The following is a 19,053-nucleotide window of genomic DNA, read 5'->3' as shown; positions in this document are numbered from 1 at the left end:
AACTAGGGTTTGAAGATACCTTGATCATATACCGTGTATAAGTCTGTTCCTCCCCATAGGAAAACCATTTTAACATGCTTTAAATTAAACTTACACAATTAATTTGATATTAATTTGTTACTGGTTATTATTTTGGATTAATATAAATGTCACTTAGCAATATATTTGAAGTTGTTGTCTTTTTATGGTCGATAACCTCCGAAAGTCTGCAAACCTCGGTTATTGTTGTTTTTCCATTGAAAATCAAGGTTTGCAGACCTTAAAATCTCCAATAACATACAAAATTAGCTCTAAAATTCTATAACAACGGCCGACATATTTTTTTGGCTGCAATGAGCCTTAAGGTTCATTGCAGCTAGTAGCCCAAAGGCAAATAAACAGAGGGGTACTTCCATATTGAGGTTATGCTCCAGAGGATTTTTAGGATCATTAAAGATGACACGGATATTACTATATTGCAATCTGATCTGGACAAATTAAACTGGTGGTCAAACAATAACGCTCTTCAATTAAACCCATCTAAATCTCAAGTCATGTGCATATTAGGCGCAAAAACAAACCTGTTCCTGTCTACCACGTCAATAACACTAGTCTTGCTACTACTGATAACCTTCGTCTCCTGGGTGTAACAGTCAACAACATTGTCAAAAAGTGCAATAAATTACTTGGTTTTACCAGAATTGTCGCGGGAAGTAAGAACTCATAATTATTTTCTACTCAAACTTTACCAGTCGCTCATTTTGCCAATACTAGATTACTGCTCGCCTGTTTGGAATGTTTATAAGAAATGATAAATTGGAACGAATACAGCGTCGTGCTACTAGGTCAATTCTTTGTCAACGTAGGGGGGGATCAATCATACGAGGACAGACTCAGAACTCTAAATCTTCCAACTTTGAAAACTAGATGAACTTATTTGTCTGTTTCATTCGCTTGTTCATGTCTTACTAATGCCAATCCCTTTCTTTTTTCCAGGTGGTGTGTTAATACGAGACATGAAGCTTTTTATTTTAAACAATCAATCACTCCTAAAACAGATGCTTACAAAAACTGTTTAGTTTTTCCCAGTTAATTTCCCAATTCCATCCGATATCAGAGACACATATCTCACCTGTAGCAAGTCTACTTTTAAATCTCAACTCAAATCTCACTATACGGAGCATGATGATTAAGGGGGTACTACACCCATCGATTTTTTACGATTTTGTGAAGAAATGAGAAAAAAAATTGTAGTGGTATGCAAAATGAAGGGCAGATCTTCTCGTTCTATTGGTGGCATCGGTATCAATGTTTTTTTGAAGGTAGAAGCCAAAAGGTATCACTGATGTTTTAAATTCACTTCATTTTGGAAAGCTTGCTATCAACGGATTTCGTTAAAATTTTGTGTTGCTAACGCATTAGAGAAATAATGTTGATATGTAAAATGGGAATAAGTGGTTCCTGATGGCTTCATGAACTTGATTTTCAGTGCTCCACATCTATCAAAAACGAACTGGTTAAAATGCTTCTATTTTCAATGTTGAGCTATATTTTGTATTTTTAACTAGCGACATTATTTCACTGAAACTTAATTAAGCCATAGGTAACAGGTTACCACAACCATACTACAGCAATGTTGAAAAAATTGCATTTCTCGTCACCTATACCCACCATATTTAGCTATATTTCGTAAGTGCGTTAAGCTTAAATTTGCGATTTTGGTAACTATTTTACCTTGTGTTTGCTAACCCATTTCAACTAGGAACTCCAAAATTGATACAGTGATAGCATATTTTAAGCGAGTCATATCATTTGTAACTTACCTATGATTGTCGCTATCCAAGGCAAAAAATCAAATATTGTGTATATTTCCATAGAGTTCTGCACGATATACGGTAGCCGAATTTTGACACACGACAATTTTGACAAGTGTTCACCCACAATCCATTGCGTTATACGAGTTGCCGAGTTTTGATATTATATTTAGGTATTTTTAAGATCAAATTCCGGCGTATGGGGCAATCCCAATACGGAGCCATGGAGAAGGAAAAAACAAATTTTAGACAAGCCAAGACGGCCGGGCCGGGGCACAGGAATTTGGGAAAATTTGGCAGATCGAAGGGGGGAATTTTTGGCGCACATTAAATGGGACACGACTGATTTTTAAATAACACGCACAAGGCTTTGGAATCACGCCCGGGAATCACGTCACGGGTATGCCTACAGAATAGAAACGCAGTTCATGAAAAAATTCCTGCACGTTTAATATATCCGGCACGCTCAGGCCTTAACGTAGGCCCTACGCTCGAATTTAGACATTCCCATCTATTTTTAAAGGCCTACCAGTGATCCCAGCAAAGTGTGAAAAATTAAAATTGTTTATAATGTCTAAAAGTGAAGGATAAGTCATTTAAATTGTCATTTAATATTTTTGAAATGTATTTGGCATAGGATCCTAACAGCAGTAGGCCAATTGACAAAGTTGAAGCCCGATATAATGTAGGTGGCCTATCATAGGCTTATCCCGGCTAGTAATCAGATTCGTGTAAAATGTCTGATGATTTTTTCCCGGGATGAGATTTTATCTTTAATACTCAGCGTTTGGCTAAACCACTAATAGGCCTACTATAACAACAAACAGGGACAACAAAGGCGATTATGAAGGCCGGGGAAGGGGTAAGAAATTCAGTTGGTAGGCCTATTTGAAATCCCCAGTGTGCCCCTTTATCATGCTTATTTCATCATCTAATATTTTAATTAGGCTATATGACTGCCCGTGCTATAACCTTTAACTTTCATTTTTCCGTGTTACCTTTAAAATGTAGGCCTTATTATTTTGCGGAATTGTAGGCCTATAGGCCTACTCGTGCTTTTCACCGCTGATTAAGTTTATATTATCGCAACTCGCCATCTGGGTGGTGAATTTCTTTCCCATGCCAACAAATCAAAGTTGCCCCAAAGGCGGGGTAACTTTGGTCATGTAATTTTTAACCCATAGGGCACCCTTACAAAATTATTTAAAAATCTTTTTCAACTTCAAAGTGTAGAAGGGAACCCTAATGTCACAAAAAAGAGTTAATTAGAAATACAATTGGTTTTGTTTGGAAGCAGTGGTTTAAAAACTCTGAAAAGTGCCCAATTACCCCATTTTACGGTAGCAGAGTGATGCCACGTGCACATGTGCATTGACATTGGCCAATATCTATGGGATGTAATAGGTCTACTATTATTTATTATTCACTTTTTCTACTCACTTTATAGGGCCTACCATTTAAAATGTCTAAAATTGAGTTAAAATGTCTTAATTTGCGGAAATGAGCAAATTTCTCATACGTCCAGTGCCGTACATAAGGGGGCAATGGGGAAAGCTACCCCCTTCCCCCTGTGGGAAGTCCGCCCCCCTTTGGATGCGGTCGCCCTGAAAAATTTACTAGGGTCTTTTTGTACTTTGAGCCTATTTTGTTTCGTTAAGATTTCCCCTTGAATGAGGGTTCCCTTTCACTCCTTTCCCCCCCCTTAAAAAGTCCTAGCTACGCCCATGATCCTCCATGACGCCACTTCACGGGGAGAAGGGGGCATACATTTCTGGTGGGTATGCTCCTGGGGTATGCTCCCCAGAATTTAGTAGGGTCCGGGGACTGAGCTCCCGGGTGACGGCGTACCGGGTAGGCCTACATGCCGGAAAGGGATCATTTTGAGCTGCCAATAAATATAAAAGGTGGTCTTTTGGAGCTGCGAATAGTCAAAATTGGGTCTTTCTTGGCTTTCTGGGTGAATAACGCCTGAAAAAACCAGACATGTGAAGAATGATCGAGCGATGTAGGTCTTAGAGCTGAAATTGTCAAGTTTCCGTGTTTACGTATGCCTGCGCCTGCGCCTATAGCTCTATTTTGGTCACGGGTCTTTTGGAGCTGCGGAATCCAAAAAATGGAGGGGGGGTCTTTCCGGAGAGCATACCCGTATGGTCTTTTGTGTTAAGTTCCAACGCTTAAAATTCAATTTTAATCTTTTAATAACACGACGGTCACAATCTTGATTTTATCAGGGATTTTACCAAGAGAAGGTGCTAGGCATACATGCTCATGTTTGAATCTGGCAACTTTGAACTTATGCGGTAGTCTTGTAGCCGTCCGGCCCTGTTCAGTTTTATACACGCATTTGAATAGGAATTGTTTTGCGCACTTACCTAATGTTTATGGAGCACATTTTCTTCATTAGTTTGTCAAGTTGATGTCAAATGTTCTATTCTATATTATTTGGCAATAGTGTTTTTTTGCTATAGTATGTCCAAACATGGTCCAATGTTGTAATTTGTTGTTTTTGATCGCAAAGGTCGGATATTTTTATTCCCGATTTAACTGTGCACCCGCCGGAGGGCTTCGCAAGGGTGCAGAATTCGGCGAAAGTTTGACGGTAATTTTGCCTTTTTTGACACTAAAACGCATTCGATCCTTAATTTTATTTCAACACAATTTTTGATTAGGTAGCATAATGAGGCGGCTACAACTTTTTTACCAAATCTTAAAGAATTATTCTCAAATGTCTGACCTGTGTATTTCCTATTGGTAATACAAATTGACGTGTCAGCCCTAAACATACATAGGCAGGTCGTATTTTGGACTGGTAGCAAGTCTAATACTGTATGTGAATATCGATGAATGTTAGAAACGGCAGATGAAACGGAGACTACGTGGTAGCGTCCTTAACAACCAGTCAACTTTAAGACAAATAGGTGAAAAGGGACACTTTCACGATGTTTTTTCATATTTTTTTTATTTCACATGATCAGTGCATATATCGCCTAGCTTGAAATGATAAAATATTTTTTAGACCAATCAAACCAATATATGGGTGTAGTACGCCCTTAATTTGTATTGATGCCTTTTTGTATTTTTTTTCCAATATGATTTGTATGTGTGTTGTCTTCTGAGTTGGGAGCGCTGCGCCTTGTGGTGACAGTGCTCTTTTGTGCTTTCAGTGTTCCCCGGCAGCTCAGTTGACCCCATTTGTTGTTTTGTCTCAATTTTGTTGTTAATTGCCAGATAAAAAATAGAGGAAGTCGGAATATAGGCGGAACGGACTTTCGACACACGGTATAGTATACAAAAGAAGTTTTTAAATTTCGCAGTGCAATATTCACCAGTAGAGAAGTCGAACAAGTCAATGTACAATAGAAAGCGTGTGTTCGATTTCCAGGTTAATCATACCTTATTTCTCTGTGAACGAATATATAACATCGAAATATTTCAACCCAGATTATCAAAGAATAGGCACTTGAAGCATAACGCATAATAGATATGTACATCGCACACATGTGGATCGATTGAAGATTGCATAATATGACGTATCATATGGTGAAGGATACCAGTTCAAATCCTAGGTTTATTCAACTGAGTTATTTATTGACGTCAGAGAAGAGAGAGAGAGAGAGAGAGAGAGAGAAGAAAGAGAGGGGGCACCTCTCATGTGTGTCATGTGTGTGGTAGGGGGAGGTAGGGAGAGGTAGAAAGAGAAACAGATGGGAGAGAGCATTGGAAGTGGAAAGGGAAGTGGGGAGGGGAGCTCGAGATAGAGGAGATATCTAATGTAGGGGAGGAGATGAGGTATGGGTTGTGCTTACTGTGGACAATAAACCGGGACAATAAACCAATTCATAATCAAATCATGCATGCATCGTTTATGTTTCATACAAACAAACAAAGCGCTCCTCTCAATGCGCACGATTTCTAGAATCGGGTGTAATTATACGGTGTTATGAGAGTATGCCACCTACGACAAAGCGCATCAACTGTCGCCCACGTTGATAAATATCCGATAATGATTGTGTTAGCAATAGGCTATTATATACTTATGGTTATAGTACAATAGCGTTATAGCACAATAGTGTTATGATTACAGACCAGAACTGCTCCATTTTTAATCCCTTGAACAAAGTTTCTGAACAAAAGAGAAACCAAAATTTATAATTTGAATGGAGGGAATGCTGGACATAAGATGTTACTAACGCATGCGTGTTTGTCTAACTGCGGTTAAAGGGCCAAATTGTGCTTTACATAAGATCATTTACTACGGCTTCACAGACTCTTCATATGAATATTTAACTTTAGATCCCGTTTTGGATATTGTTTGAAAGTATCAATAAGTATTGGATGGGTTATTAATGAAGTGTCTTTCCATTGGCTCGGACTGGGAGGTCAATTGTTGATTCGTCACGCCGTTGTGCTTGTTTCACTGCTTGTAAGGTATCGGTAACACTGTCTTGAGCGAGATGGGTTCAAATGAGGTTTTCTTGCGGGGTCAAATAGATGCGTAACTGGTTTAATTATACCGAGCAAATAATAACCTTAAGAAGAAATAGATTATGTAACTCATTGAAACCTTGTGCCGATTTGAAATCTGACAAGCTATTCATCGAAAGGTACCTTTTGTTTGGGACAAAGGGCTTCCGCCATTAAATCGGTAAGCTGACCCGACAGTGTATTAACGCTTTACCTAGCAGGCTACTGTCAATAAGGGATCAAACGAAATTCGCGTGAAAGCGCCTACTGGAACGAAAAGTACCTATTGTTACCATAAAACCCAAGGGTGTGATTAAGTAGCCGTAAGCACAAAAGGCACACATTAGCCGCTGATGTACAGTTCGTTGTCACCCCCACTGACTTCAGGTGCTTCATTTAAATAAATTGAATGCGCTTGTTGAATGATTACACATCAAGGCTGCCATGTCTGCATGTCTAGAGATAATGAAAATAGCTACGTATACATGTAACATAGGCTATAATAAGTATACCGGCATAGGCCTATATAAAAGTTGTTTTGCTAATTAACATTTTATTTTATTTTATTTTATTTTATTTTAAGAAGGAGAATGTCATAAACAGTGGCGTACTGAAGGGGGGGCAGCTCTTCTGTGAGAGGTCTGGGGAGGGATGAGGGAGGAAGAGGTGGAGGAGGGGATATGAAGAATGAGAGGGGACTGGAAGAAGAGAGAAAGAGGAAGAAATGAAGAGAAATAAATATATAGAAGTAAATAAATAGAAAGGTAAGGAAAATGATAGGAATGAGAGGGGACAAAAAGTAAGAGGGCGTGGAGAAGGGAAGGGAGATAAGAAGAGGGAGCGATACTTTAGCAAGGAAAGAATAAGTACAGAGAATGGAAAAGAAAGGAATGACAAGTAAATGTAGGCCTTATGATAATTATTATAGAAACTAAACACAGCCCCCACATAGGCCTAACACTAACAGCACTATAGGCAGCCATTCGATGATGTCAATGCCTTTATGCGTTACGTATTTAAAACGCCCAGTCAGATGTATTTTACATCTGCCAAGCACAAGTCACCCAATTTCGAAAATTGAACGTTGAATGTACACTCTCATGAATATTGATTGGCAACATTTTCCAATATGTCAGCGCTCAAATCGGACACAATAGAACAATAGACCATTCTGTGCGTTGATCACCGTCATATTCCATCGATTTACTACCGAATATAATGTATGCACAACTTATGAACGTAAATAACATCATGTAGGAACCAAAATGGCCGCTAATGGCGCCTATTGTGTAGACCAAGGATACATGTTCTTAAATCGTGACATAATTCCAATTCCCTTCCCATAATTCGAATTGTCTTTGAACGCCGTTGTTTTTACGGCCAATACCTCCGCAACCTCCGCAGACCTTTGGAGTCAATTTAGCTTCAAAATGTTTCGTATACAAACTAAAAGTAATTAACAACAACAGAGAGCGCTACCACTCTTTAGGTATCATAAACTGCCGCATACGATCAGTTTAAGATCATTTGTAAACTGACTATATACGGCAGTTTAGTGGGGGGAGACCAGGTTCCATACACAGGTCATGAGTGCAAAAATGCATTTCTTACCTTTAAATTTACTATTTTCATAAACAAAAGACATGTTTGTAATCGGAAGAATATGGTCTCTTAGACCGACCATACAGAACATTTGAAAAACCAATAATTAAAAAAAAAAAGGTAAGTTTTGTCCTTTTTCAACATTAAAATTACTTTATATAAAAACGATTACAAATTGATTGTCAGGAACTATTATGTATACTTTTATTTGACACCAAAAGTCATCAATAGCTTACCAAATACCGATAAAATGATCAAAATACTAATTTTAGGATTTTCCATTTAAAATGGAGATTTTTGGTAAAAAGTGAAATTATAACCCCATGGCCAACATGGCGAGTAAGAAATAATTTTTGAATTTTGTAGCAAATTCTGAATAAGAATTAGCTGATGAGCTAGTTAGTGTCACATCATATATTAAAAAAAGCTTCAAATGCAAATAAGGTTATATTAATCAAACCACCATTCTTTTAAGAATGGCTTCACGATTCTTGGCAGCAACTCAATTAGTATCTCCTGGATGAAAAATATGAATATCTAATACCAAAAATATCGTTTCCCCAATACCGTGTTTTCCATCACATTTTGCCGAGTTTTTGTTATATCAAAATAATGTCCGTTATATTCCGTCCACGTTACTGGTGCCAAATTATTAAAGAGGCTGATTGAAAGAAACACTTTATAATGATCCACAGAATAATCTCCCCTACTTACTTACAAAATTTGAGATACTTAGGTTTAGAATTTTAGATCCAAAACTTAGGAATACATAATGTTTGGATGGATAACCATTCCTGTAGATTCGGTTGTTTCACAAAGATGATAACTTTGTAGTTTCTGTCTGTCGATAGAGAGAATTTGTAACGCAATGGCTCATGTGGCGCACTGTAACTCGCAAATTCAATGTCCGATCAACAGGGCCGGATTTACCATTTTGGAGGCCCTGGGCCCCGCCAAAATTTGGAGGCCCCCAAACTCACCTTGAGGAAGGCATGTGCACTCAAGTGGCTAAGTTTTGGTTTAGATAAAAGATTGACATGGCGGCTAGAGTATTACAATTTAGAGGGATACAAGCATAGATTTTTTTAGGACATTTGTGCGCAAAGCTCGGGAAAACCTGTCAATTTCAAACTATTTTAACCCAAAATGAAGGTAAATTTTGCTCTATAACGAGCTCTGGGCCTGACCCCTCTGGCCCTATGGTAAATCCGGCCATGCCGATCAAATGAATTTTTAGAAATAACCTTTTTCGTGAATCTATACAACACAACCTTCAAAGAGGATGCTAAAATCACGAAATACCCCTTGAAAGAGTTCAAGGAGTGGGGACACTATTGTAGCAAAGACAATTACTGTGCATCACGCATGGCATTTCGCTTTTTCTTTAATGACCAAAAGCCCGGATTTTCAAAATTTCGATATTACTTTCTAATCTGTTCTTTTGATCTTTTACTTCATTGCTGTGATAACAAGATGGTTTTGTAGTTCTGAATTTCTTAAAATAATACTGATCCGAATGATTAGAGCACTTCAATTCATGATATATGTAGTTGAGATTCTTGTCAACACACGGAAATGCTGACAAAGGTAGTTGTATTTCAGATAACAAAACAAGTAAAATCTGTCTTATGAATTTTCAGGACATGAATCGAAAGACTACGTAACAACATCATTTGTTACCCTCAATATCTTTGAACCAAATACCAAGGACGTTATTAACACACAATTTGGCATGAACCCACTATTCAAATCAAACAGCCGTCTTTTTGATGACATCCCTGCAATTGTAACTTTAATGTACATGATGTCAGATGATGTAGAATAAAAGTCACGTGAGACTTATTCATACATATGACACATTTCCGAATATTTCAGAACATAATTTGACTTGTATTCGTTGAATAACACCACGGTCCAAAGGAGCTAAGAGAAACAAACCCAAGATGCGTATGCTGCTAATATTGCCGGCCATATTTGGTAAGTTTATTTGATTGGTTGTGTATGTCTTTAGGTTTTTTAGGCATAATAGACATAATGAGAAGTAATGATAGCGCAAGGATACGTATACATTCTGTTGTGTAATATTCATACATAATAAGAGTAAGTTGTGAAAATTACCAATTTTGATCAGGTTTGATAGACACTTGTCGTAAATGCGCATTATAAAATCGTAGGAAATATTTGATGCATTTCTCATTTTTGAGATTCAACACTGTGTTCGATTTACATAAGTCTTCGTTTTAGGACTCATCCGTAAGGTACTCTTGTATATTATGTTCAACCTTTAATGGCAAGACTCATAACGTCATAGCGTTCACGCATTTGGGCGCTATAGGCTACCTATTATAGCAATATATGCTAATTGCGCGTTGGTATAGTGTGTGACTGGTGAATTTATGCGGGCGATAGTTTGCATTTTGTTGATGCACGCAGTAACAAGATTTGGGCAAAAGGAGGGTATTGTATGTCTCTTACTTTTAAATCTATTTGCAACATACTTGTTTGAATATTCGAAAAAAAACACGTGTCATTTTAATTCCTGACACCCCTTAGGTAAAATCGTTTCACGTCCTCACAGTTTTGGAAAAGTGAGGAGGGAGGAAGGTATTTTGTATTTATTTATTTATTTATTTATTTATTTATTTATTTATTTATTTATTTATTTATTTTATTTGTTTGTTTACTAATTAATTAATTAATTAATTGATTAATTAATAGTTAATAAATGAATGAATGATTAATTAATTAATTGATTAATTAAATAATCAAATTATTATTAATTAATTAATTTATTTATTTATTTATTTATTTATTTATTTATTTATTTATTTATTTATTTATTTATTTATTTATTTATTTATTTATTTATTTATTTATTTATTTATTTATTTATTTATTTCCATAATACATTTACAAAAAAATTATATAAAACTGTTGATTTTCCCATTAACCCCAGGCATTGCTTTGAGTCTTTCGAATGATGATGATGATGCTGGAGGACAACTTGCCACCAACCTGAACCCTCCAATTATTCCAAGTGGTGGTGATTCCAATGATCAAGACTATAATGATAAGGCTCTCTATGGTCATGTGCCTCCACAGTCAGGCGGCCAGCAGGCAGCAGGTGCTGGACAAATTGGAGGAGGTAATCCAGGAGCTGCAGGAGCAGGGGATAGTTCAAATTCTGTAGATCAAGTAGATCAAGCTGTAGGTGCTAATCAGAACGCAGTTGGAGGAGGTAATCCAGGAGCTGCAGGCGCAGGGGATAGTTCAAACTCTGTAGATCAAGCTGGAACCGGAGCCGCTGTTAAATCTCCTGCTGCTCAGTTGGCGAATGCAGCTCGAGCAGTTGGTGTGGTTGTGGGTGTTATCGCCGTTGGTGCTATGAGTGCTTTTACACTATCTGTTGCATAGTCAAACACTACCCAACTATAATCATGAAATTCTACAGGATTGAGATTATTAAAGAATTTGTGAACATTAAATGTGTATTACAAACGAAGTTAATTTGCTTTTCGACCTGATTTCATTTTAGGTGTAAATGTAAAAGAAAACTAAAATAACCATTGCTGATAAATTGTTGAATAAGTTTTACGACTGACACACATTATGAGCATAATAAAACGCAAACAAAAACCATTTTATACTCAAGACCTGTGACATCCAAGGCATGTGAAGGATACGATAATCTACATGGAATGGACACAACCATCGCATGATTGCACGATTGATTCTATACTCTATATGGTATAAACTATACTTTACAACGGGGTGTTGTACTCCAACGTGCAGGATATTTGCATTCACTTGGCATGAGATAAATTAAATGTTTTTGTTTATTTTTATACTTAAATTTAGTGGACGTTGTAGCCTTTGTTAGAAAAAATTATTATTGATCTGTTCATATATGCCTTGTCTATCAAAAAATAGATTGTGTTAAAAATCACACCAACTTATTCCCCAAGTCATAAGTATTCAGAAAAAAGTATAGTTTGACATATCTCTCTTTTCGAGTTATATACAAAAGGTTAAATATCAGATCCGCAAATAAGTTCATCAGGATTGTTGGTAAAATAGATATTTGAAGGTTTCTTTGTACAAATCCAAATATTTGGGTTGATGTTACGTACCTCAATGACAGTTTCGTGCTACGACTTAGCACTTTCTCAAATTGACTGACCAATTCCTGCACATCGTCGGCTGCTACCGGATGGAGCTGGCGTAGATGGCGCTGTTAGGACTTGGTCGTAAATATGCGGCAGAAAGTAATTCCCCTCGTCTCTGTTGAGTGGAGAAACATCGAGACTCTTTGGTACACGGCTCAAAGAACACAAAACAGAAGCCGACAAAGCTTCCAAGAAAGCTTATACCAGAGCGCAAAGACAGGCCTCCGTTACGGGGGAGGAGAATAAATCTGCTATCACAGATCACGTGGCCGATCATAACCATGTAATCGGTTGGGAGGAGTCCCAAATCAAAGACAGAGAACAGAACAGGAAGAGGAGACACATAAAAGAAGCCATCTTGATTAGAAAGAGGGGGCCAAGACACTCAACAGAGACGAGGGGAATTACTTTCTGCCGCATATTTACGACCAAGTCCTAACAGCGCCATCTACGCCAGCTCCATCCGGTAGCAGCCGACGATGTGCAAATTGGTCATCAATTTGAGAAAAAGTGCTAAGTCGTAGCACGAAACTGTCATTGAGGTACGTAACATCAACCCAAATATTTGGATTTGTACATAGAAACCTTCAAATATCTGTTAAATATCAGATTTTAGGATCTGCGGTGGTACAAAATAGAGAATCCTCCGATTTGAATAAAATGATCTCAAATTGTTTCTTCTTAAATTATAGTGATATATCGCTGGCCTATAATTAGATCTATCCAGATCATCGGCGCAAACGCACTTACAGTGAGCAATGCAATTGAACTATAGATCCCGTTTCAAGGTGACGCATGGCAGATTGACATCGAGGGGTGCAGGTCATTTGTCACTTTCTCAAAATTCTCGGTGGATATCTATAGCGTTTTGTATTATCATGTCAATTGCTCTATTCTTGGCCCATATTTTGGCATCTTGTATAAAATGATACAACTTCAGTCGATGTCATTTTCTAATATATCCACTACCAAAGAGCTTTTAAATAGAAATAGAGTCGCAATAGATTATATAATCTTTTGTTCGTTTGATGCCGATTAGAAGTTGCGACCAAAGAGCTTTTATATAGAAATAGAGTCGCAATAGATTATATAATCTTTTGTTCGTTTGATGCCGATTAGAAGTTGCGACAGGCTATTCATAAAAGTGGTACCATTGTTTCGAATAAAGGGTTCCGCCATTAAATTGGTCACTGATCCGGCATCATATTAACGCTCTACACAACAGGCGAGTATCAATAAGTGACCACACTACAGTCATGTGTAAGGGCAGTCATGTGTAAAGTGGTACCATTGTATTCACGTATCCCAAATGTGTGCTTGTGTGGGTCTGAAATCTATAAGGAGGCTTTATCTGTCGATGCAATCATCTTTACCACCCACCTGACGTTAGGCGTTTCATTTAAATAAATTGAATGCTCTTGCTGGTCGATTACACATTAGAATGTATGAAGGCTGCCATGTCCAGTCCATATATCTATATTACACTATAATGGTAATCGCTATACGTATACATGTAAGTATAAGTATAGGCCTATAAAGGTTGTTTAAAAAAAATTCCATTTAATTTTATTTTAAGAAGGAGATTGGTATAGAAAAAGTGGCGTACCCAAAGAGGGGAGGGGGTTGGGGAGGGGCAGATTCACCTCTGTGAGAAGTCTGGGGAGGGGAGGGGGGAGGAAGAGGGGAGCAGGGGATATGGAGAATGAGAGAGGGCTGGAGGAAGGGAGAAATAAAAAGATATAATAAAGACAAGTAGATAAATAGAAATATAAGGAAAATGATGGGAATGAGAGAGGGAGGGTGAGAGGGGACAACGAGAGCGAGGGAGTGATAAAGTGTAGGCCTAGGAAAGAATAAGTACAGAGAAGGGAAAAGAAAGGAATGATGAATACAATTAATAATAATTATTAGGCCTATATAATAACTAAACACATAACAGCACTGGGCAGCCATTCGATGATGTCAATGCCTTTATTCGTTACGTAATTAAAACGCCCAGTCAGATGTATTTCACACCTACCAAACACAACTCACCCAATTTCGCAAACTGGACGTTGAATGTACACTCTCATGAATATTGATTGGCAACATTTTCCAATATGTCAGCGCTCTATTCGGAAACAATAGAACAATAGACCCTGCAGAGCGTTGGTTGCGACAGGCTATTCATAAAAGTGGTACCATTGTTTCGAATAAAGGGGTTCCGCCATTAAATTGGTCACTGATCCGGCATCATATTAACGCTCTACACAACAGGCGAGTATCAATAAGTGACCACACTACAGTCATGTGTAAGGGCAGTCATGTGTAAAGTGGTACCATTGTACTCGCGTATCCCAAATGTGTGCTTGTGTGGGTCTGAAGTCAAAAGGAGGCTTTAGCTGTCGATGCAATCATCTTTACCACCCACCTGACGTTAGGCGTTTCATTTAAATAAATTGAATGCTCTTGCTGATCCATTACACATTAGAATGTATGAGGCTGCCATGTACAGTCCATATATCTATATTACACTATAATGGTAATCGCTATACGTATACATGTAAGTATAGGCCTATAAAGGTTGTTTTTAAGAAATGTCCATTTAATTTTATTTTAAGAAGGAGATTGGTATAGAAATAGTGGCGTACCCAAAGAGGGGAGGGGTTGGGGATCGAGGGGCAGATTCACCTCTGTGAGAAGTCTTGGGAGGGGAGGAGGGAGGAAGAGGGGGCGGAGGGGATATGGAGAATGAGAGAGGGCTGGAGGAAGGTAGAAATAAAAAGATATAATAAAGACAAGTAGATACATAGAAATATAAGGACAATTATGGGAATGAGAGAGGGAGGGTGAGAGGGGACAATGAGAGCGAGGGAGTGATAAACTGTAGACCTAGGAAAGAATAAGTACAGAGAAGGGAAAAGAATGATGAATACATTTAATAATAAGTATTAGGCCTATATAATAACTAAACACATTACAGCACTGGGCAGCCATTCGATGATGTCAATGCCTTTATTCGTTACGTAATTAAAACGCCCAGTCAGATGTATTTCACACCTACCAAACACAACTCACCCAATTTCGCAAACTGGACGTTGAATGTACACTCTCATGAATATTGATTGGCAACATTTTCCAATATGTCAGCGCTCTATTCGGAAACAATAGAACAATAGACCCTGCAGAGCGTTGCGCCAATCAATCACCACTAATTGTAACAGAACCCAATTAATTACCATTCATTTCAGAAATGTGTATTAAAGAACATATTAAAAGTCCCCCCAAAAAATCCAAGTTGTGGAACAGTGCCTAATTTGCATAAATCCAAAATGGCCGCTTATGCAGGGGTGAAATCTTAAATTTGGTCAATTGTTTCGTCAGAAGGATTAAAAAAAGTATAGTTTAACCTATCTCCGATATACATTTCTTGAGGTATGGGGAAAAGGTCAAATGTCAAAATTTAGATTCCACAGGGGGACAAAATGGTTTCATTTTGCTCCGCTTGCAGAAACATTAAAAAAAAAGAATATCTCAGGTGGTTTGTTACCTTCCTTGGTAACAGGGCAAAGAAGAATTGAGCCCTGTTCACCTTGACCTATTTTGTGATGTAACAAAACATCAATAACAATGCAATTTTCTCGTTTTGATTTATTTTTGCTAAAGAAACAATTTGAGACCAGTTGGATTAAAATTAGAGAATATTTCAATTGTAAACGACCGTGGAACCTAAAATTTGACCTTTGACTTTTTTGCCCACAACTCAAGAACTGGATGTCGGAGACTGGTCAATCTATACTTTTTCTGAATCCTTATGATGAGAGCAAGACATTGGTATGGTTTTAAACAAAATTAGCACAAAATCAGACAAAGGGCAAAAATACTGATATGGTCGTTTGCTGTTTCATTCTGTCTATTCCATCGATAGATTAGTCCCTTGCTGGGGTTTATAACATTGGTGTCACATCATCTATTGGGCAAATGAAAATAAACCAAACTACCTTCCTTTAAAGGATGGTCATAAGAAACTAATCCTACTGGACACATTGCACAGTTTTCCAATTTAGTGATTTAGAAAAAGTAATCAAACAAGAGGGGCGGTCAAAAAGTAGAACAAGGTATGCTACTTTATCGCACGGTAATGGATTTGATCTCATTTGAAAGCTTGTTCCTTCAAAAGATTACTGCGAAAAAAATCAGCAGAAATTCTGCATCACCGTATATGGGCAGGACACTCTGCAGAGGAAGCCTACCTCCTTGAATTCACAGGTACTACCATAAGTGAACACATGGTCATCATGGAAATGTCTTCCGATGGTGGGGAAAACTCACATGAAATGTACCAATGTACAATTGCTTTAGATTATTCCCTTGATTCCCAATAGATTAGTCACACACTGGTAAGGCTTCACTGAAGAGTGGCTCATGGAGCAATCGGAAGACAATTTTGTTGATATAGGAGGTTTCAAGAAAAATTGCGACAGGTGCACAGAGGTATGCAATGATCATGTTCAAGATTGATATAGAAAGAATTTGGCTAGTACTCTTTCAAGTACCTTGTTCTATGAACTTATTGCCCCCCACCCACCTCGTAGCTATTCACACTTAGCACAGAGTTGCTCACTATGCAGCCCATCGGCCAAGGTCAGAACTACCCGTGCTTTAGCTGCTATATATTCAAAGAGGATTCGCGAATTCTGCCTTTAATATAGATGGAATGTAGATGGGTTGAAATCAGTGAAATGACGATTGAGACCAAAGAGTAGTATTATCTCAAAGTTGAAACCATGTTATATTACGAAAATGAGACATTGCTTACTTACTTGCTTATGTCGACTTGTCTAGTCGGACTCCGCTGATGGCCCTCCACGCAACTCTGTTCTGCATGCAGTTCCTAATGTCTTGTCTCTCTATCCCAGTGTCCTCGATTAGTTGCTTAATGTAATCTTTCCGTGGTTGTCCTCTTGATCCTTTGCCATGCGTAGGCTGCCACAGCAGAACTCTGGAAGCTGTCTCTGTTTCACTTCTGGCACAGTGTCCAGCAAATCTCATCCTTTTAGCTTTCAGCCTTTCGGAAATTGGGGAGAGATTGCCGCACAGCTCCTTATTGGTGGTGTGCGACTGCCAGGTAACATTGAGTGCCTTTCTCAGTAGTCTGGTGTAGCAACCATCAAGCGCCTTTCTAAACTTTGATGTAATTGTCCAGGTTTCTGCGCCATACATCAGAACTGATTCGACTGTGGTAGTGAATAGCTTGGTTTTAAGATTTCTAGACAGGCTGGTCTTCCACATCTTGTTCATGCTGTTGCAGGCCCTCCATGCCTGGCCTTTCCTGATGCTAAAATCCTTTTCACCGCTGCCAATCCAGGCCCCAAGGTATTTGAAATCGTCAACTACTTCAAGCTCACTTCCATCAAGTGTTTGGATTGGGGATGCGGCTATATTGCAAACCATTGCCTTGGTTTTCTTGGCGTTTATGCTGAGACACGGTTGTTTGATGGCATGTAAAACGGAATCATTTTTAAGAAAAGTTGAACAATGATGGCGCCATTTATCTTAAATCCTGTTTGCATCTTTAGAAGGGGTAGACAATTGTAAAATGGTATTAGAACATCAGCAAAAAGACTTCCAAATGACATGGGAATTTTCAAAAACTTAAAATCATGAAATGTAAGGTATAACTTATATTATTTGGCTAATTTAAATTTAAAATGCATGTAAATAGCGCCCTCAATTTACACAAAAATGTACAGTTTATAGAATAAAAATTACCACAAAAAAACAGAAAAAGATGAATAATATGATATAGAAACAAAAATCTATGTTAAAAATTGCTACAAAATACATGTGTATATACAGTTTATTAGTGTGATAAATGCTGGCATTATTCAGGTCTAGAATTGAACATTATATAATGTTTTGTGAGAATAAATAATAAATGATCACATCAACAACCGTGGAGACCGACTGTTAGTGCTGCAGTCTCAACAAGATGGAGTAGCTCTTCGGCATCACTGAGACTGTCGGCCAATAATGCTATGTCGTCAGCGAAGTCGAGGTCTGTAATTGTTTGGGGTCCTATCCTCCGACTTTTTCTTGTTTTTAGTGTGAGCCCTAGACGATCTTCATTCCATGGAGTGCTTTCCTGAGAGCATAGTCGAGGACTGTTACAAATAGGATTGGTGCAAGTGTGTCCCCTGCAGTAACTCCTGCCTGAATTACGAAGTCGTCGGTGATTCCATCTGGTGTGGTAACATGGGCAACAGTGTTCTCATAGGTGTTTCCAATAGCCGCAACGAGTTTCTCTGGTACTCCATATGCTCTTAGAATGTCTAACATTTTCCTTCGATGTATGATGTCAAATGCATTTTTAAAATCGATGAAAACCAGTGCTGCTTGCAGAGTGTTGTTGTTTATCTCTTCAATAATTCTTCTCAAGGCCAGTATTTGTGACACTGTAGACCTTCCAGGGCGGAAGCCATTTTGATTCACTCGTGGTACAGGATCCAGGAAGGGACGAATTCTGTTGAGTAGTAGTCTGTTGTAGGTCTTTGCCACTATGGATGATAAGCAGATGCCTCTGTAATTTCTTATTTTCTCAAAAAAGGAGTCATTTTCATTGTCCTTATAATATTAGCTTGCCAATGATATGATGTTGTTTTTGCAATAGACCTGCCCTTTAAAGAGAATGCTAAAATCACAAAAACTCCTTTCAAAGAGTCCGGACTCTACTAATAGCGCAGGAAAAAGGCGAATTTACACATTACTACACAAGAATCATTACTTTTATACCCGCATGCAGAGCATGCAGGGTATCTTCTTATCCTCGGGTTTCTTCTCCTCCTCCTCCTCCTTCTCCTCCTCCTCCTTCTCCATCAAACACATCATTCTGTCAAGGCTAGCGCTAAAACTACAAGGGCCCCAGGGCCCATATGTGGGACACTTATGGGCCCTACCCCGTAGAAGTGCCTTTTGCCCATCTTGGCCCCAGAGGTCAAAGGTCACGGGCCCCAGGGGCCCAAATGTGAAAATACAAAGCACGCCATTTC

At 38.3% G+C, this 19,053-nt stretch overlaps 2 protein-coding genes across 2 annotated transcripts; one reads left to right on the top strand and one right to left on the bottom strand.

The window, feature by feature from the left end:
* Positions 1-9,697: 9,697 nt before the first annotated feature.
* Positions 9,698-11,712, top strand: LOC140152927 (uncharacterized). Its single transcript, XM_072175467.1, has 2 exons — positions 9,698-9,836; positions 10,816-11,712. The coding sequence occupies exons 1-2, from the start codon at positions 9,803-9,805 to the stop codon at positions 11,271-11,273; spliced, it is 492 nt and encodes a 163-aa protein (XP_072031568.1). The 5' UTR covers positions 9,698-9,802; the 3' UTR covers positions 11,274-11,712.
* A 4,887-nt stretch (positions 11,713-16,599) lies between these two features.
* Positions 16,600-17,458, bottom strand: LOC140152118 (uncharacterized). The gene is made up of 2 exons (XM_072174414.1): positions 16,875-17,458; positions 16,600-16,705 (listed from the first exon to the last, which is right to left on the bottom strand). The coding sequence occupies exons 1-2, from the start codon at positions 17,456-17,458 to the stop codon at positions 16,600-16,602; spliced, it is 690 nt and encodes a 229-aa protein (XP_072030515.1).
* Positions 17,459-19,053: the final 1,595 nt, after the last annotated feature.

Source organism: Amphiura filiformis, chromosome 5, assembly GCF_039555335.1.
Source record: "Amphiura filiformis chromosome 5, Afil_fr2py, whole genome shotgun sequence".
NCBI classification, from domain to species: Eukaryota; Metazoa; Echinodermata; class Ophiuroidea; order Amphilepidida; family Amphiuridae; genus Amphiura; species Amphiura filiformis.
The sequence above is the reverse complement of the archived record's forward strand: the minus strand, read 5'-3'. Positions and strand labels throughout refer to the sequence as shown.

Coding starts and splice junctions, on each gene's coding strand:
- LOC140152927 (XM_072175467.1), top strand. CDS start 9,803: ATGCGTATGCTGCTAATATTGCCGGCCATATTTG. Junction 9,837..10,815: donor AATATTGCCGGCCATATTTG/GTAAGTTTATTT, acceptor CATTAACCCCAG/GCATTGCTTTGAGTCTTTCG.
- LOC140152118 (XM_072174414.1), bottom strand. CDS start 17,458: ATGGTTTGCAATATAGCCGCATCCCCAATCCAAACACTTGATGGAAGT. Junction 16,706..16,874: donor TGCATGCAGAACAGAGTTGC/GTGGAGGGCCAT, acceptor TCTATATTAAAG/GCAGAATTCGCGAATCCTCT.